The sequence below is a fragment of the Semicossyphus pulcher genome, unplaced genomic scaffold (assembly GCF_022749685.1).
Source record: "Semicossyphus pulcher isolate SPU_LCO1_2020_fin unplaced genomic scaffold, fSemPul1.0.p SCAF_3, whole genome shotgun sequence".
NCBI lineage: Eukaryota > Metazoa > Chordata > Actinopteri > Labriformes > Labridae > Semicossyphus > Semicossyphus pulcher.
Window position 1 is genome coordinate 35,994,432 of NW_027211704.1, and position 21,554 is coordinate 36,015,985.

The 21,554-nt window shown below is 43.8% G+C and overlaps 1 protein-coding gene across 1 annotated transcript in view; it reads right to left on the reverse strand.

The window, feature by feature from the left end:
* LOC138605299 (uncharacterized) overlaps window positions 1–57 on the reverse strand; it is a 31,355-nt gene extending 31,298 nt beyond the window's left edge. The window contains exon 1 of the mRNA XM_069677439.1: window positions 47–57. Coding sequence (XP_069533540.1) covers window positions 47–57 — 11 coding nt within the window. The remainder of the gene's footprint in view (window positions 1–46) is intronic.
* Window positions 58–21,554: the final 21,497 nt, after the last annotated feature.

Genomic DNA, 21,554 nt, shown 5'->3' on the forward strand with positions numbered 1-21,554 from the left:
TGTTTCTGTCCACGTGATCTCAAACTGTCTCCTGAAGCAGTCTGACCTGTGTGTCATGCTTCAGTTCTCTCCTCCAGCAGACAGTCATCTGTTTAAAGACTCACTGGGATCCTTCCCTTCCTCCTCTCTCTCTCTCTCTGTCTCTCTCTCCCTGCCTGAATTCACTCTCTCCCCCGAGGAGTCGTGTCAGACAGAGAGGAGCTCATATCAGAGCTGGTTAGCCCCCTGCGGGTTCAGGATCACAGGGGTCGAGTCAGGAAGACGGGAAATGAGAAGAGAGGAGGAGGAAGGAGATAAGAGGAGGGACGTGGAGAGAGATTATTTTGGGGAAAGATCCAACATGTCACTGCAGACAGGGTGAAAAAAAGGAGAGGACCATGTGAAACAGACATAAAATAGAGCTGTCAAAAAACAATATTCCTCAAACCCAACTCATCAGAGACTTTAATGTATTTTCATGGCCATATGAAAAACCTGTGAAGTATGAAACCTCCTCACCGCTTCAGCTCTTCTATCATCTCTCTGCTTGGTTAATTTAAGCTAATAAAAGTAGCATGTTAGCTGCAAAAGAGTCAAATGTGTGTTGCACAAAGTTACTACCTATTCACAGGTGAAATATTAAAATGTCCAATAGAGTCCAATTGGACTTTGAACCAAGTCAGACAAGTCACTAATAAAATGGCATCAAACCGCTTCTGTGAACATTTAATTTGGAACAATAAAAATTAGCTGAGCTGGGGGTCCAGAGTGATTCAACAGACCCTTATAAAACGGCCAATACAGAGAAGCGCAACCTCGCCCGGAATGGGGAAACTGGGGCAGCTTCCTGGAGCCAGACCTGGGGGGGAGCTCGCCGGCGAGCAACTGGCGGATGGGCTTTTGCCCATGGGGCCCAGACGGGCTCAGCCTGAAAAAACACCATGGAGCCACCGCCCTGTGGCCTCACCACTTGCAAGGATAGACATGGGGGAGCTCACATCCACACACAGCACTGGTTCTGGAACCAATCTCCTGGAGAGGGGCTGGGCTCTCTTCTTTTCCAGAGTTGCCCTGGGCAGGTGTGGCGACAACCGAAGGACCCGCTGATGGATACCGGCTGTGAAGGAAGCTGTCAGCCTAAAGGAGGCCTTTCAACTTTCTTCACCAACTCTATTTTACACCACAGAGATTGCATAAATACAAGCCTGAGCTATCAAATATATGTTTTAGATGTAACATAGAGGAAACTGTTAGACGACTCAGGAAGGGAATGAAGGGCTTCACCCAGGCTGTATTCAGCAGGGAAGGGGAACTGCTAAACCCGACTGGGGATATCATTGAGAGGAGGCAGAGTTCGAAGATCCAGGGGGAGCTTCACTTATATCCTTGGCAGAGGTCACTGAGGTAGTCAAAAAGCTCCTCAGTGGCAGGGTGCCTGGTGTACATGAGATACGTCCTGAGATGCTGAAGGCTCTGGACATCATTTGGCTGATATGGCTGACATGCCTCTTCAGTGTTGTGGGGGTCTGGGACAGTACTTATGGAGTGGCAGAACCGGGTGATGGTTCCCATTTCTAACAAAGGAGGATTGGAGGGAGTGTTCCAACTATCATGGTATCGAACTACTCAGCCTACTGGGGAAAGTTTATGTCAGGCTGCTGAAAGGAGGCTCCGGCCAACTGTCGAACCTTGGATACAGGAGGAACAATGTGGATTCTGACCTGGCCGTGGAACAGTGGACCAGCTCTCTACCCTTGCAGGATTGCTGGGGGGGTCAAGGAAGTTTGCTCATCCAGTTTGCTCCCTCCAGTTCCTGCTGCTATGGGCCATCCGGTTCCTGTATGAAGTAAGAACTGTGTCCACATACTTGGCACAAAGTCAAACACATTTCCAGTGTGTGTTGGCCACCACCAGGGTTGTCCCTTGTCACCGATTCTGTTTGTGATTTTCGTGGACAGGATCTCAGGGTGCAGCTGGGCGGAGGAGAGTGTCCAGTTTGGGGGCCTCAGAATGGCATCTCTGCTTTTTGTAGATGATGTGGTTCTGTTGGCTTCATCAAACTGGGACCTCCAGCAGGCACTGGGGCGGTTTGCAGCTGAGCATGAAGCGGTTGGGTTGAGAGTCAGCACCTCCAAGTCTGAGGCCATGAAGGAGTTCAAGTATCTCGGGGTCTTGTTCACAGTGAGGGTAAAATGGATCGTGAGATTGACAGACGGGTTGGGGCAGCCAATGAGGGATGTACATATGTAATGTGGGCATTGCACTGGTCCGTCATGGTAATTTAATTTAGAAAGCCTCTTGGAGTCACATTGTAAAACCAACAGGAAGTCTGTCATTTTTATTTTTATTTAAAAAAAACAGTGTATTTTGCATCATTTCCAGAGGTTATATTTTAACTATCTCTCCATAAAACAGGAAGTTGCTGTAACTCAAACATAGGAGTCTTATCTGCCGTAAAGTTTATAGGTTTGATATAAGTCGCTTCCCGAACACTTCTACATGTTAAAAATCAGCCTTGGTCAGAGCGCCACCTACTGGTTCATGGAAGTAAGCCTCATGTGACGTGCATCTTCCGCTGGACTGGCATTGTCGCTGTGTTGTCTACACTTGATGTTGTGTCCAAATCACATTCACAGTTGGGAGCCATTTTCACTGTTTTGTGTCTGATGCAACTTGCATCTTTAATTTGATTAGTTTTTAGTTCACTAATGCCCTACACCAGGGGTGTCATAGATACGGCCCGCGGGCCAGATGCGGCCCGCCAGGAGGTCTCATCAGGCCCGCGAGACATTTTGGGGAAGGGGAAGAAAAAAAAATATATATATATATATATTTATATATATATTTATATATATATATAGGCCTATTTATATTTTTAAAGAGAGATTTTTATAGATGTATATATAGAGAATTTGATGATCGTTTATCTGATCACGATATTAGGCATGAGCTGCCCTCACACTGAGGTCCGCTGGTTGAGCCGAGGAGCGGTGCTCAGACGCTTCTTTCAATTACCACAGAGATCGCTCGATTCATGGCACAGAGAGGAAAGCAATTGGCAGAGTAAGATAAGCCAGACAGGGCTACAGGTCTTGCTTTTTCAGTGGACATTACAGAACATTTGAATGTGATGAATGTTAACATGCAGGGCCACAACAAACTCGTCACAGAGTACTCCGACAGCGCTCGTGCTTTCCAAATGATATGTGTCTGTGAAAGGCGCAGCTGTCCCAGCACAACCCAGCCCACCTCTCCTGTCTAAAATCTGTACCTGTGGATTACGAAAGTATGGACACGTACAGGAACACACTGTTGGTGCTAATAGCCGAGTTTAAAAGTCGATTAACTGTCTTCACTCAGCTGGAGAGGGATTACGCACGTGAGAGAGGAACTCCAAATGGAGCTGATCAAACTGCAGTGTAGCGCACCGTTAAAGTACGAATCTACATCTGATCGTTTGACATTACTTTATAAAGGACAGAATTTGCATCAAAGGCAGTCTGTATGTTTGGGACAACATATGTATGTGAGCAGGTATTAACGTGAGGGTTGAAGTCCAAACTGCGCAGTCGGCTGGCGCACGGACATCTGAGGGACATAATGAAAATCGCCACCGCTCAGAAACTAGTTCCTGATGTCGACAGGCTGGTGGAAGTGAAAAAGTGTCAGGTGCTGACCAGCAAGTGAAAATGTGAGTGTTCCTTTTCCTCAGTTTCAGTTTCACATATACTGCCAGCCACAAACTTGACTGGCAAAATCTCTCCCTCTCTCTTTCTCTCTCGTCACTACAAACTTGATTCCACATGCCCTGATCCCAGAGCAGCTGGTTGAACCCCGATATCAGGTCGGACTTTCTAGACAACAGGTGGCTGTTTCGTAGCCTTAACCAGCAATATTTGAAATTAATAATTAATGAATCACAATGAGATTTAAACACTAAATGTATTGTTGTTTAGAGTAGTGTAAATAGTAAAAAGTTTACTATGCCACTTGTTGTTACACTTCCCGGTTGTACAGTATTATTATTATTATTGTTAACCTATTCTTTCAAATGTGTCATTGGTGAATGACAAAGACATTCACATTTGAAATTAATCTTTGTTAATATGTTGCAAGGATCGCATGTTGCTTTATTAAACTTTTTGTTGTTTATGCAACAACATGAAATGCTCACTGATTGTTAAAAGTATCTGGTGGCTCGTGTTGAATGATTTCAAATAATAAAACTGTAGTAGTAGTATGTGTTAAGACATCTTGATGTTGGCTACAAAAAGTCCGGCCACTTTGAGGTCTCATCGGAACAAATCCGGCCCACTACCTAATATGAGTTTGACACCCCTGATCTAGAGTGTGATCAATGACCAGTTTATTAGACTTCAGAATAATGTGATCCAGCAGTGAGCAGTTTATAATCATGCAGGGCAGTGAGGACACCGATCTGTGTGTGTTTCTCACGCTCCGCCCCTGTGAATGAGATGAGCCGGAGGTGATCCGGGCGTAATTTTTATTTTATTCATATTTAAGTTTATCATCATGTGTGCAGGGAGGAGACGGGCCGAGGAGAGGAGCAGGTATAACACAGAGCTGTGTTTCTCATGCTCTGTGCCTGGCTGGATAAGGTCACGATCTGTCCGTATTTTCGTGCACAGTTAAAGTATAAACTGTCTCCACAGAGAAGCACCAGGCTTCACAATCAAACAAAGTTTCATATCATGTGATCAATTTAGTCTGTCCTCACTCGCCCTCCCCCTCCCTCTGTGCTCGTGCAGCTCTCCCCCTCTCTGTGCTGTGAGTCTGCGTCAGTGTTTTTTCACATATGTTTTTTAAAGTCTTTTTAAGGCGAATGTGCTCCGTGTTCATGTGCATACAGAGCGAGAAGGTGAGATCCGGTCACCAGTGGTCACTGACTTGTGTCTGTGACAAGGTGAAGAAAAAAGAAAATTGTGGCTAGTGAAAATGTTGAGAGAAAAACCACGAGCAACGGTGGCTGATGAGCAAAACAGTTCATGTCCAGCCCTGATCATGACATCACATCATGAAGATAGCAGATCAATAATGTTTCAATCATCATCGTATCAGTACACTATTACATATAATAAATACAGCATAGTTCAGTGTACAGTAGCTCGTCTGTGCGTTACTACATGAACATTCATCCTCTCACACAGGAAACACTTTCTGTTCATGCAGCGCAGGAAACAGCAGAACTCACTTTGACTCGTTCGGATAGGAATGTGTGTATAATCCAGCGTACAGTTGGCAGTGTGCGCTGGCAGCGTTTGTGCAGCCCAGCTGGAGGGTCAAAGGTCAGCAGCGATCGAGAGATGTTCACAGCACACATTACGTACAGCACGGAGGCCTGGGGAGAGCTTACAGGCTCCACTGGACCTGACTCGTCTCATTAACTACAACTGCTGCAGCTCACACACACACACACACACGCACGCACGCACACACACACACACACACACACACACACACACACACACACACACACGCACACACACACAGGGCAGCTCTTCCACATCTTACTGTCATGGTGTCAACGAAGACGTGCCAAAGTGTCTCTGCAGCTTGTTGGAAAAGCTTTCTCAGGCCGGCCAACGTTTCACCCCGAGAACCTGAACACTGTGCGCAGCCTATGTGCCACTAACATACTGCTACATCCTGACTTAAAGCTGGGTGTCAAAATGTCTGTAAAAACTTCGTTGTCATGGTCATTATTGATCCTAAATGGACTTTTTGGGGGCGGATTTGGTACATATAATACAGTACAATATTTAAAGCAAAACAAAACCAAAGAAATGACAAGCGGTCCTGTGATTCTCCTGCAGGTGAACAAAACGAAGCGCTTCATATTTCAGAGTTCTGTTTATTCAACACACTGAAGGAGTCACTGACAGGACTGACCGGTAGAGGAACGTAGCTTTAGCTCTGTTCTCCAGAGAAATGAATACTAATGAACCAAAGCACTAAGAGTAACGAACGGACCACTGAAAGATGCAGCGCTCAGTGCAGTTAATATTACAGTATGAAGGTGTATAATGTGTGTGAGCTGTGTGAGCTGACTCTATTAACTGTCCCATCTGCCTCCAGTCTCCTTGAACTGTATTGGACAGCACAGACTGTATCTGAGCATTCGATTGGTCACTGTCAGGACACTGTGAGCGGACTGTCCACTCAAACCAGGACGCAGCTCAATATAATGGATTCCTATTGGTTACTGCAGGCAGGACAAACGACACTGGAGAGGAGAGAAGAATGGCTTATTGATGTCCTCTCTCACACACGGACACACACACGGACACACACACACAGACACACATACGGACACACACACGGACACACACACGGACACACACTTTGGGAACTTATGAGGACCTTTAATTGACTTTCAGTGTTTCCTCAGAGACTGAACACATGTGACTTAAAGGGTTCACCTCAACGTACAGGTCTGTCTCTGCAGACGCCTCCACAAAGTTTCTCAGCTGCATCCCCACAGGACACCTGCCGGGCCGTCTCGGCCGTGATAACAGCCGAGCTCGTTTGGGATCGTTTATATATATATATATATATTCTTTTTTCTGAGGCCTTTTTGTTCTTCTCTGTTCTCCTTCTCACTCTCAGAGTTTTGGAAGTTGCTTTGTCATTGCAGAATTTTGAAGCAGTTTGATGCAAATTCAGGAAACTCATCTCCAAACACAGAAAACATACTCAGCCTCTCAGACAGTGAGCATGTGGGAGGCTGTTAGTGGTAACATGTAGAGCTAATGTTACAGAGAGCTGATCAGTTCAGAGAGTCTCGGGAGGACAGACGGGGATGTCATAGAAGGAGAGCAGGTGGCCCAGGTGCTTTCAGCTTGTGATCCCGCCCCCTCCAGGTATCTGCTGTGATATAAAGATATAAAAACCTGGACACTGTTACACTCTACATTAACTGAGGCTTCACTAAAACTAACTTCAATAACTTTGCTGGAGCTACACCTATTCTTCAACAGGTACACAGCCAGCAGCTGCCTCCTCCACCACTGACAACACCTTCACAACCCCTGACTCCCCCCCTCACACCCTCGTCCCTCACCTCCTGGATTACTGGCTACCTGACAGACAGACCAAAGTTTGTCTGCCTGGGCGGTGTTAAGTCTGGAGTGGTGGAGAGTACAAGTCTGGAGTGGTGGAGAGTACGGGAGCTCCACAGGGGACTGTGCTTTCTCCTTTTCACCCTGTACACCTCTGACTCTCAGTACAACTCAGAGTCATGCCCTGTGCAGAAGAAGACGACTCTGCAGTGGTTAGGTCTATAAGTGATGGACAGGAAGAAATCACCTGCGTCTGAACGTGACCAACACCAGGGAGATGGTGATGGACTTCAGGAGGAAGAGGACGGCTTCACCACCGCTGTGTATTCTGGGAGAGGATGTGACCACAGTGGAGGAGTACAAGTACCTGGGCGTCGACATCGACAACAGACTGAACTGGAAGGCCAACACCGACGCTGTGTACAAGAAGGGGATGAGCAGACTCCTGAGGAAGCTGAGGTCCTTCAACGTGTGCAGCGAGATGTTGGAGATCAACAGTCTGTTTTGGCAGTGCACTGTGCTTTGCTGTGGTCTGCTGGGGAAGCAGCATCGGAGCCGGAGATGTGAACAGACTCAACAAGCTGATTAAGAAGGCCGGCTCCGTCATCGGCTGCAAACTGGACTCTGTCACTGAGCTGGCAGAGAGGAGGACACTGAACAAACTGTCAACCATCATGGAGAACCCTGAGCACCCTCTGCACCACCTGCTGGACACACAGAGGAGCACCTTCTCCAACAGACTGGTGCAGCTCCGCTGTCACAAGGACAGATACAGGCAGTGCTGTTGTATTGAACTGCCTTAGGTTGTACAGGTGGACCTGATGTAGTGGCCAGTGAGTGTATTTAATCTTGCTAAACTTAGCTCTAACTTTGATCTTTGAAAGCAGTTTAATTAAGTTTGAAAGTTAACTGTCGAAGGAGGGAAGCCACTGGGCTTTCTTCAGGCACGCTCGCTCCGAGACAAGGATTTAGTTTAAAATGTCTTTATTAAATCAGGGCATGTCTCGTAACGCCGTCCGCCTTCGGCCCTCATCGGGTCTTCCTCTGGGCGTGGCTAGGAAGAGTCATGAAACAGAATGTGGTGAGGTTCATTTAGACATGGATAAATACATAGATATTAATGAACCACAATGAACAAGCATCCCCAAACATACTTAACATGAACAATGTGTTATCATAAATATTAGATAGAAGGAATCATTATGAAAAACAAGTGTTGCCATAAATAATCAGTAGGAACAATTTTTGGACAAAGAACAACTCGTCTGAGTTAAATACACGTAACACACACACACACACACACACACACACACAAACACACACACACACATACACACACACACACACACACACACACACACACACACAAACACACACACACACACACACACACACACACACACACAAACACACACACACACACACACACACACACACACAAACACACACACACACACAAACACACACACACACACACACACACACACACACACACACACAAACACACACACACACACACACACACACACACACACTCACTTTAAATAAGTTATCTGTAATTACAGTGCGCTCTTATTTTGAAATGCAGCCAAAACAAGTTAGAATGTGATCATCAGTCATGTCTTCAGTGTCTGCACACTCACAACAGTATCATTCAGCCCTTTGCAACAGGTTGTGTTAAAGCTCCGTTATCACTGGTTAAGTGGGGTGAATATATTTCTGACACCATCCAGGACTTTAGTTTTTTCACTTTTATAAAAGTATATTTTTCTTTGAAGTTGTGCATTAGTCATCACATTATCGCCTCCTCCTCTGCCCGGCCGTGGTTATCAGCTCCTGTGGGGAACAGCAATGCATGCTGGTATAAACAAACTGCAGTGCCCGAGGCACGCTGAATAAAACATGTGCATGCTGAAACTCGACGCAATCCCCCTTTAAGTATATTTGTAATTCTATGCTAATTAGTTATGCTAACCCACCCGCCTTGTTTCTGGCTGAGCGAGGGTACTGCTGATGCTAATGCAGCCTCCCCAGGGTGTGATGAATACTGTACGTTTCATATGAGTTTTATAAAAGGTGCGCGTGTGGCTGATGAGTGTCAGCACAAAGACAGGGCCAGCATGCTCTCTGCAGATTATAAGAGATGATAAATAAAAATCTGCAGTTGTTTTCATGCAGCTCTCACACCCTCCTAAAGACTCTCCTCGTGGTGAGCTGAGCGGCACATGAATCATTTAAACTCTGTAATTAAGTTTCATGCAGTGTGTGATTAAAAGGCAGTGATGGTAACATGTCACTGATGTAACTCTGCAGCTGCTTCCTGTTAGAGGGAACATGTGGGACCAACACAGCGTCTGTTACTGAAATGATCCACGTTATGTGTTTGTATCTTTTCTATGCTGAACACCTCGGCCTCATGTGTCCTGAGGACACCATGAATCCTAACCTGATGATTCCCACACGTTTATTTGAGCACAGAGAGAGGCTTCCTGTTTGTCTGTTTGTTCCTCTGCTCCTCCTTCAAACTTCCCCTCAACCTCGAACACAGCCAGTGAGAGCTCTGAGTTACATCTGATTAACGCTTCTGTGGCTCATGTGTTTGATGACACATCAAAGCTGCAGGATCAATAACAGGAAGAACAGAAACTATGACTGCATGTTTGTGTTGAAGGAGACGTTCCTGTTTATGATGATGGTCACGTCTCTTTAAATCATGTATGTTTCTCATGACCTGACGTGTTGCTGTGCTGAAGGAGAGTGTAGATGACACCACATATCTCAGTTGTTACAACTCCTTTGTTTTTGTGTACAAGCATTGAACACCTCCAGCAGCCACGGAGCTCTGTCTGCATGCTCCTGTTTAAATCCATCGAAAAGACATTAAAGCGTTCATTCTTTTTCTTTGCTGTTTGTTTGGTAAAATGCTCTTTGTCAGGATTGTTTTTACCAAAAACTGTATAAAAAGATGGACGACATGACAGCTCTATAATAGTGAAGCCAAACCCTCTCTGTCGCCCCCTGCTGACTGGCTGCAGTATAGCTCATAAAGCCCGCCTCCTCCATGTTAATAGATGGGACATGAGTCAAACTATAAAATCAAAATACACGCCCGATAATTTTTTCTCAAACATGGTTTCTGTCATTATAGTTAGTTCTTATCGTGCTGATTTGTTTATTTTCAAAATGATGATTGACAGCTCTGTTGACAAATTCGGCTCCTGCAGCCGATCAGTTCCGGGTGAGCAGAGCGGAGGACGATCTGCGAGTGGAGCCGTAACAAAAACAATCACTACAGTCATTGAAGTTTCCATACCTGTGAACTTTAACCTCAGACCAACACAAGAAGCTGTTCTGCTGTTAAACACGCCGGTGTGTGGGATTCATAAGCGTGCGTTTTGGTTAGCGGAAGTGGCTACAGCGGCGCCACCCACCAATCTCTTATGCGCAGACTCTGGCTCCATATGACATCACCATTGTAAGATGGCAGCGCCTATCACAGGGCTGTTTTGGCATCACTTTGGTACAATGGGAGCAGATGGAGACGCGTTGTCCATCTAAATATACAGTCATTGGTTTTCACATTCAGAATATTTTTGCATCGATATCTCTCGATGTTTCTCTGTTCGTTTAGCAACATTTAAAGGATCTGGATTTTTCATTTTTATGATACCATTTCAATATTCGTGTTTCTTTGTGGTTTATTGACTCACATAACAACACAGCTTAGGTTGTGATGTTATGGATATGAAGCATTTGAAGATACAACATGAAATGTCGTCACAATAAGCAAAAACACCAATGTGGGCACTGGTGGAGCATTTCTGTTTCATATCACTGTTATACAGACAGAACACATGTCGACAAAGATTTGACTGTTAAAAGCCCCACAATTAACTGTATTAATGCAGCACTTTGTAGCACAAAGGATTTCTCTGATGGACACCAACTACCGGCGTTCTGTTTCAGCTGTGGAGCGCCTGTCCATCTGTCTCCGCTGAGTGGCAGTTTCACTGTATCTAGTAACACGTGGGCTGAGATCTGTCTCACTACAGCGCTATGAAGCCACAACAAACAGATGTTACTGAGATTTAATGACAATAAACAGGCTGAGAGGATGCTGAGAGAACTACATCAGGAGGCAGGGTTGGAAACAGGCTGAGCTCATGCTTTGTCAGGTCTGTCTGCACGACGACGAGAACACGACTTTAAAATGACTGTTTTTTGAATGGAGTTTGGTTTGACTGATGCAACCTCAGATGTCAGGATGATCTCAACACTGTTACGGTTTAAAAACACAGTCGCACAAATTCCTCACTCCATTTGAAAACGTGTTTAATGCATTTTATTAGCATGTTGACGTCATTCTCGTCTCCTGGCTCACGTCTCTGCATTCACTTTATATGTTTCCATGTCCCACAGAAACTTACTTTTACTTTGGTCTGAACACACCTTTAAGCCTGTCTCATCTTTTTGGGTCCCTTTAATTTCTGTTCCTGGACAGTCTGTGCTTTGAGCAGAGCTTCATCAAGCCTTCAAACTGTTTCCAGTTGATGGTATTTCTACATCCTTTAGAGGTGAACTCTTCCTCCGCCTCAGTGTATCCCTGAGTCTCTGCTCCCTCCTCACAGCTCTCATAGGTCAGTCAGGCCCTGCAGTGTGCACACAGACAGACAGATAGATGAGGAGAGACAGGCATGACTCAGACAGACAGGCAGACAGACAGCTCTGTCCTTCCAATAGGAGGAACTATAACTGGGTCTCTTAATGAAGGTCCCTCTGCCCCTCACACGTCCCCCGAGGCTAACGCTGCTACTCACAGCAGCTAACATGTTCTTATAATATACAGAGCTGCAGCAGGAGAGAGGGGGGCGAGCAAGAGAGAGAGAGAGAGAGGACACATCCTTTCAAAAATAAAAGCATAATAATAAATAAAGGTTATATCACAGTGCTTACGGTGTTTGAATGTGTCTCCTTCAGGGTTAAACCCTCAAAATAAAGCAACTTCATTGAGTTTTTAGCAACAAATGTATTTTACATACAAAGAACATTACACACATTACATTACAAAGAAATCTACGCATGCTGTGTATCTTCTGGAGTAGTTTCGAACTAGCTATAAACTCTTGCTAATTCATTCACATAATCATCACACCATAAAAGATGATAGTACTTTGAATCATTCCACTTTCAGAGGCTTTGTTGTGTGGATTCAGGTCTGAACTGGTCCAAATGGCCGAGCAGCATGCAGGCTAAATGTTAAACAGCCTGCTGAAGAGCTTCAAACTGTAAACACACAGAGAAACAAGTGACGAGCTGAAACATCGACCTGCTGCTGAGACAGATGTTTACAGTGAGGAGAGTCAGGTGTTTCATGTGTGTGAGTCAGACAGTCAGAGCAGAGCCATCAGCTGTGTGTGAGCCTGTCGGTCCAGATAAACCTCTGCAGCTCAATGGCTAATTATCCCGAGTCACGGCCGCGTCTTGCCGGGAGGAAAGTCCACGGGAGGCGGGGTGAGCGACCCTGGCCCGCCATCAGCAGAGAGTGACTACGACCCCCGGACCTGAAGAAGACACGGCCGACTCAGAGGAAACTCAGGGAGAGAGAGACCTCCTCTGACCTCGATGAGAGGAGTTTACTGCACACACACAAACACACACACACACACACACACACACAAACACACACACACACACACGCACACAAGCTGAGTCAGTGGGAGGAGATGTGTGTTTTTAGAACAATCAGCATCATGAGGTGAGATAATGAAGTTCATCTGTGACTGAATCATTCAGTTTGTGGTTTTGTGTTGGTGCTCCATAAATCTGTCGTCCTGTCTTTCCACACGTCTGTGACAGCAGTCCTGAAATACAGCTGAGCTGTAAATAAGCATTGTGACGCCTCATTTGCAGCAGAATAAACTGAATATCTCAGGAGAGCACAGATTATATTTTTACAGCAGCATATTTATGGAGCAGATTTATTACCGCCGAGAGATCTCAACCTTTCACAATGTGTCATTAAAGTCCAACAACACCAAGAGTTCACGTTCTTTCTCTAACAGAGATCAGGTCACAGTTAATATATATAGACCATGGCGACCGGACTGCCTTCTAGCATACACTCATTTTAACATAAAGAGAGGTGGAGGATTTTTACAGGTGGGCTTCTACCTGGTTTATGTCATGTCATCAGGTCTGACCCTGATGTAAGTCCTGGTCTGATCAACCAGCCTGTCAGTCCCGGCCCAGCCGTTCACTGGGAGGGTGCTGAGTGTGATTCTGTTGTCTGCGTGCCTGGCTAGGTCCAACCAACCCCGGGCTAAATAACCTCCTGCTTCTCCAAAGCTCCTTTGTTAGAGGTGTAACCCAAACACCCTCTGCTGATCCAGCCCTTAGTCTGGGCATTAAGTGAGCAAACAAGCCACCTGAGCTAACTAGCCAATAGAGATAACAAACTGATAATCCCACTTCAAGCTGTTTGTTGGCTCTTACTGACTTTGTTCCATCCCGATTTAACGTTGTTGTGTTCTATTAACTCTCAGATGTACGTCACTTTGGAAAAAAGCCTCTGACAAATGAAATTGTAACATTGTAACACTAACGCTGTAACACTAGCACTGTAACATTGTTACACTGTATCAATGTAAAATTTTAACACTGTAACACTGACATTGGAACACTGTCACACTGTAACACTGTAACACCAACATTGCAACACTGTAACATTATAACACTAACATTGTCACACTGTAACATTGTAACAATAACACTGTAACAATGACATTGTAACATTGTAACACTGACACTGTAGCATTGTAACACTGAAACATTGTAACACTAACATTGTAACACTGAAACATTGTAACACTGTAACACTAACATTGTAACAATGACATTTTAACACTTTAACATTGTAACACTTTAACATTGTAACCCTAACACTTGTAACACTGTAACATTGTAACACTGTGACATTGTAACACTGTAACACTGTAATACTAACACTGTAACATTTTAACAATGACATTGTAACATTGTGACATCGTAACACTGTAATACTAACATTGTAAGACTGTAACATTGTAACACTGACACTGTAACATTGTAACACTGAAACATTGTAACACTAACATTGTAACACTGAAACATTGTAACACTGTAACACTAACATTTTAACATTGTAACAATGACATTTTAACACTTTAACATTGTAACACTGTGACATTGTAACACTGTAACACTAACATTGTAACACTGTAAGATTGTAACATTGTGACATCATAACTCTAAGATTGTAACATTGTAACACTAATACTGTAACATTGTAACACTAACATCGTAACACTGTAACATTGGAACAGTGTAACACTTTAACATTGGAACACTGTAACAGTGTAATACTGTAACACTAACATTGTAACACTGTAACATTGTTACACTGTAACACTGTAGCATTGTAAGATTACAATAATAAATTATAATAAACATCATTCTGCTGTTGGAGATCTTACTTCCGTTAGCTTGATGCCTCATCATTAACTTTATTTATGTGTTTATAATCCTAATCATGGGCCTAGTTTACGAAATGTTACATTGTTATATCAATAACCTCCTTTAAATTACATTCTTTCAAATAGACGACCGATGGTTCTCAGTAAACTTTGATAATTTATTTCACCCCCTCCATGGGAAGACTGTGATTAATGAAGGTCATGTGGCGTGTTCATAAACTCCAGGTTCTTCTTCACCTGTTTCCTTCCTGCCTGTCAGACGTATTTCGCCTGTAGAGGGTAACTTCTGAGCAGTTTTCATCTATAATGCAGTGATGTGATAATGTTCCCTTGTGTTCAGCGTTTAAGTGAAACTCTGCCTGCAGACGTCTTTAACAAGAACAAGGAGTCAGAGTTAATCTGCAGCTCCTCCAGAGTCTCCAACACGCTCCCTCTGATACACAGCTTCAGTTGGGTTTTTACATTTCACACTAGTAACACTTATAAAGGGAACATTTGAAATAACAATACTTTAAATCTGTGTCAAACCTGAGGAATAGATACCTCCCAGAAGCTCAGCATCATTTATAACTAAAGACATGATCAACAGGACGGAGACTCTGTTTGAAGGAAACAATCTAACAGCAGAGATCAGCTTCTTATTCTGAGGAGACACACCATCTGATTTGTAATGTCCTCACTCCAACTCATCAAAGACAGCAGCAGGTCAGTGTCACAACTCTTCACAATAAGACTCTGTGGGTTCATCTGTAGAGTCATTTCTGTATTCTAGTTTATTGTCTGATGTGCTGATGGAGTCAGGTGATGGAGTATGAAGAGAGTCTGTTTGAGGTGGAGAATGGAGGTGATGGAATAAAGAAGGTTTATATAGAGATTTTAAATCCTGTAGGAAACAAAGAGTCAATGCTGACTTCTTTGAAGTTGTTAAAAACAAAGAGCCCTGTCGTCCACCCGGCGCAAAGCGCCAAAGAGCGCAGTTCAAGTATAATTGCTATTTTCACCCAACATAGTCGTCATTTTCACACCCAGCACCCACGTTGTGTAAATAGTAAGTGATCTTGTGATGCTACCGTTAGCACCCATGGGCGTGTTGGTTTAAAATGAGATGTGGTCAGGCAAACAGGTGGCACGTTGCTATCTAGAGGACGCAGAAAGCGACTGCGCCTTAGACCAACAAAAACCTGGTCTAAAGTTTAAAGTCTATGGCGCAGTCTGTCTCTGCTATTTACAGGGCGCATTATGGACATACATATGGTTTCCCTGGTATCCTTAAATCATGATACTGCTTTAGGTTTGTTACCGATCTGGTGACGCCAGAAGACATGGACAAGCTCACCTCTGCTTCACACACCTGCTTCACCTAAGGGAGATTCCTGCTCGAGCCACACACGGTTCAAAAGCTGCAGAGACACCAAGCTCTCCATCTCACACTCGTTCTGATGCACTGATGCACACTCTCTCTAATACAAGCAGAAACAGACACACACTCACACACACGGAACTAAAAGGGTAAATGTATTATAATCCTCAGACATAACTCCCTGTAGCACTGACGATCATGGCCACAGATATTAAAACACTGTCCAGTGTCCATTACACTCGAGAACACAGCCATGTGATCCAGCAGCAACAAGAAGTACATAAACGAGGGATGCGCGATATTGGATTTCTTGCCGATATCCGATATGCTGATATTGAAGCTGAGCAGTCATTGCAAATAGCAGTTTTGCTATCTATTTCGGGCACTTTGAAAAACACACCACGGACATTTTGGCTTCTAACTCTCTCATGCTGCAGGTAGACACACATGACGTCATCACGCTGCGCCGCACAGGTCCTCTTCGCGTTGGGGACATTGTGCTGAGGTCGGGCATTTAATCAAGTATGCAGCAACCCATTATTTTTTCGGTTAATTATATCAGCGGAGGGGGGCGTGTCGGAGCAATGAGGAGATAGGACGCGTCTCGCTGTAGCTCCTACAGATTTCACGTTAAAATTACATTTAAAACAAAACCTGTGTAACCTCCGACCTACCGGTTACCGTATTTTTCATCCTAAACTCTCCAAGTGCCCACTGCACAGCGAAAAATGCCGACGCGAGCGGGGAAGTCCTGGGAAACGCTGAACGAAGATGAAGGCCCGACTGAAGCACCGGTCCAGAGTGACGGAGGGGACCCGGCGCCGAGCACGCCGAGCACGGACATTCAAGCTGTGTTGGCCGCCATAGCATCACTGCAAGCGGAGTTGTCCCAAGCTAAGTCGGACATTTGTGACAAAATTGACGAGAAGATTGCTGTTGTGAGTACGGCTTTGAGATCTGAAATTGCCGCTCTGAAAGCAGAAAGTGACGCCGCATTTTTTGTGGTAAATAGCCGACTAGACTCCCAAAGTGAGACACTGAAAAGTTTAGAAGCTAATGCTAATGCTACTTCTGACACTGTTGTGGACCTCGAAGCTACGGTAAGGCAGCTACACAGCCAAGTTGAACAACTGTCAGAGAAGTGTTTGGACCTGGAGGGACGATCTAAGCGTCAGAATTTGAGAATCGCGGGAGTGAAGGAAGGGGAGGAAGGGGGCCAGAAAGCCAGGGATTTCGTGGCCCAGTTGCTTATGGAGGTTTTACAGCTGGATGAAAAACCAGTGATCGACCAAGCCCACAGAGCCCTGAGACAGCGTCCCGGGGACAACGAGCCACCTCGGCACCTGATCCTAAGGGTGCACTACTGTCACGCGCTGGAGAGCATCCTGCAAAAGGTCATGAAATCCCAAGGTCTCACATATCGAGGACAGCGAATCCAAGTCTTCAGAGACTTTCCACCCACTGTAGTTAAACGCAGAGCCGCCTTCACTCCGGTCAGGAAGTTGCTGCGAAACCAGCCTGGAGTTAAATTTGGTCTCCTATACCCAGCCAAGTTGAGAGTGACACATAATGGTAAAGAGACCACGTTCACAGATCCTGAAGAGGCCCGTCTGTATGCTGAACGCCACTTCGGTCAGGGTCGTACCTGAGGTGCACACCCAAGAGCATGGCCCATTCACTTCTGACACAGACTGGAGGTAAATGACAACTAGACCAGAGGTATTGTTAAAAACCACTTTTGGACAATTACATGATAATAACATAGCCACAACCATGGTAATAATATTACTTTGACAGAATGGTCACTGAATTTGAGAGTATTAGAAACACAATGATGCCTTGATATTACAATCAGTATTATTATTTCTGACCGCTATAGGCCTGGATTTCAGTTCCCCCCCTCCCTATTATAATGTGAAATATTTTTATTTAAAAAAATTTTAGTCAGTTTACTTATTTATTTGATTTCTGCCTGCATGTCTGCTAGAATGCATATTTGATTTGGTAGTCTGAACAATTTAATTTTTGAACAATTACATTATTTCCTTGGACATTATTAAACAGCAGAGACAGCATGGCTTTAAATCACTCAGAGGAGGGGACACCTTGTTAATCCTAGGGGTTTATGAATAAGTGTAAGCCCCGGAGTTTTGTGTTTTGTGTTTATTTCAATAAGGTCTGCTAAGACGTGGAAGTTTACATATCTTTTCAATGCTGTTAATGGGGGATATTTAATCTCTTGTGTAACTGAATAGGTTTTGTTGGGAATTTAACAACTGTAGGGCTACTAGCTATTGTAGGATTAAGAGTTCAACCACAATCGGTTGTTAGAGTTTCTTCTCTGTTAGAGAGGTTAGACTACGCATTTCTGATGTTTTTGTTTTTCTGTTTATCTGTGTCTTGGGTGGGAGGGGGGCGGGAATGGGTGAGAGGGCGGATGGAGTGTCATTTAACTCATAGTTACACATATCCAGCAGAGTGGGGAGAGAGTCTAAGGATGGATGCCTGCAACTACCCTACATAATGCATAATAATAACAACAGGAGGGATGATATAACATTCTGTTCATGGAATGTTAATGGTGTTAACGAGCCAGTTAAAAGAGGCAAAGTGCTCGCTCACCTCAAATCCTTGCAGGCTGATGTCATTTTCTAACAGGAAACCCACCTGAAGAACGACTCGCATGCTAGGCTCATGTGTAGGTGGATACAACATATCTACCACTCCAACTTTTCAGTTAAGGCTCGTGGCACAGCCATCTTAATCCGTAGGGGGGTTCCCTTTAAACATCTGTCTACAATAGCAGATAAAGACGGGAGATATGTCATGGTTGTGGGGGAATTTCACTCTACACCTGTAACATTATTAAATATATATGGACCAAATAATGACGATCCAGAATTTTTCAAAAAGGTTTTAAATCTGATTCCAGATATCTCCAGTACTAATCTAATAATTGGTGGAGATTTTAATCTAGTTTTGGACACTTATTTGGATAGGTCTTCTTCACAGAGGGTGGAACCTTCCAAGGCCTCTAATCTTCTGAGATTTTATATTGAAAATATGAATGTTTTTGATGTGTGGCGGATTTCTAATGCTACTGGTAGAGAATATTCATTTCAATCTAAAGTACATAATAGCTATACCAGGATAGACTTTTTCTTGGTTGATGGTAAATTAATGCCATTTTCCTACAATGCAAAATACCACAATATTATTATCTCCGACCACAGCCCGATATCATTTTCATTACAGCTTGGTGAGAATGCACCTGCCCAGAGAAATTGGAGATTCAATCCTCAACTCATCACAGATAAAAGATTCTGTGAATATCTGGAATCAAACATTAAGTTATTTTTTGAAACTAACGACAATGAAAACACATCTCCTACACGGTTATGGGAAACATTTAAGGCTTACTTGAGAGGGCACATTATTTCTTTTCAATCCTCTCTCAAGAAGCGTAACAAGGCAAAACAACTTGAACTTGAAGAGGAAATTCGCCAACTCGATATGGAGAATGCTCTGCGCCCCTCATTACAAAAACATACTAAAATATCAACTCTTAAATTTAAACTTAACAAGATTTTATCAGATAGGATTTGCAGAGCCTTTATTTTCACAAAACAGCGATATTTTGAATTCGGTGATAAGCCACACAAATTACTGGCGAGACAATTACAAAAACTTGAGAACGACAGGACTATCCATTAAGTCTGGTTCAGGAAATGTCCTTACATCTCCCAAGGATATTAATGACAGATTTAGACAGTTTTATGAAACGCTATACACTTCTGAGGTGAATTCTGTAGGAGAAACAATGCAGACATTTCTAGATAAATGTGATCTCCCGTCACTGAGTCAAGCGGACCGCGATACCTTAGGGGCAGACATCACATGTAAAGAGCTAGTAGCAACCATTGGTTCAATGAAAAACGGTAAAAGTCCCGGCCCTGATGGACTCAGCAATGAGATCTACAAGAGGTTTGGGGGATTGCTGGTTCCTTACCTGCGTAAGATGTACATCCAATCGTACGAGGATGGTATACTGCCCCAGACGCTGACCGAAGCCACTATTACCCTCCTTCCCAAAAAAGGGAAAGATTTGGAAGAAGTGGGTTCTTACAGGCCAATCTCGTTATTAAATTCGGATCAAAAAATTCTAGCCAAGACATTGGCCAGCAGACTTAATGTATTTATGTGCAAGCTGATTCACCCAGACCAAACTGGGTTTATTCCACAAAGAAATTCCTTCCATAACTTTAGACGTCTTTTAAATATCATGCACTCTCCCAGACTTCCCCAAAAGGACCTTATTATCCTCAGTTTAGATGCTGAAAAAGCATTCGACCGGGTCGAATGGGCATACTTATTCTCGGTCTTGCAGAAGTTCAACTGTGGTGATAAATTTGTGTCCTGGACTAAGCTCTTATACAATAGCCCCCGGTCCAGAATACTTACTAATAAAACTCTTTCTGATCCTTTCCGGCTGGGTAGGGGCACGAGGCAGGGCTGCCCACTTAGCCCTCTACTGTTCGCGTTAGCCATAGAACCGCTGGCCGAGACTATTCGCTTGCATCCAGATATACATGGTTACAATACAGAATACACCAAGAATAAAATATCATTGTACGCGGACGACATTTTGTTATTTGCCATGCAGCCTAGGATTACAATTCCTTCAATTTTGAAAACATTTCAACTGTTTGGTAGTTTCTCGGGGTACAAGATTAACTGGGGCAAAAGCGAGCTACTACCAGTACAAGTTACAGATCAAGATTGGCTCAAACAGTTTCCTCTCAGAATAGCATCAGACAGCTTAACTTATTTGGGGATAGTAATTACCAAGAAGTATAATGATCTTTACAAGGCCAATTTCCCCACCCTGTTAAATAAGTTAGCAGACAATATACAATTTTGGAAAACACTCCCCATTTCTCTGCTGGGCAGAGTGAATGCTATTAAGATGATTTTTCTCCCTCAGCTACTTTATCTTTTTCAAAACCTACCTATTTACCTTGCCAAATCCTTTTTCATTAAATTGGACTCAATCATTCTCCCCTTTGTATGGAATTACAAGTCTCATAGAATAAAGAAGGACCATCTTTGTAAACACAAAACTAATGGGGGGCTGGCACTGCCTAATTTTATTTTATATTACTGGGCCACTGGGATGCGCTCTATGGTATATTGGTTAGATGACAACCCAATACCCTATGATGGGCTAGAGATGGAACGGGAAGACTGTCTACCTTATTCTATTAGAGCTGTTGTACTATCTCCCGTCCCAGTCAATAGATCTTGTTTTAAACATAACCCTGTAATTTATGCTTTAATTAAGATTTGGAAACAACTGAGGAATCATCTAAAACTTAAGGCAGTTTCATTCCTGTTACCTATAACTGCAAACCCCTCTTTCACTCCCTCAGCTCTGGATGAGGCCTTTTCCACCTGGAAACGATTGGGGATTTGTATTGTTGGTAACCTATACACAGAGGGGACTTTTGCCTCTTTCCAGCAACTCCAAGAAAGGTTTAATTTACCGAGGAATCAGTTTTTCAGATATCTTCAGATTAGGAACTATGTCAGAACGCACCTCCCTAATTTTGAGAAGGCAAACCCAGA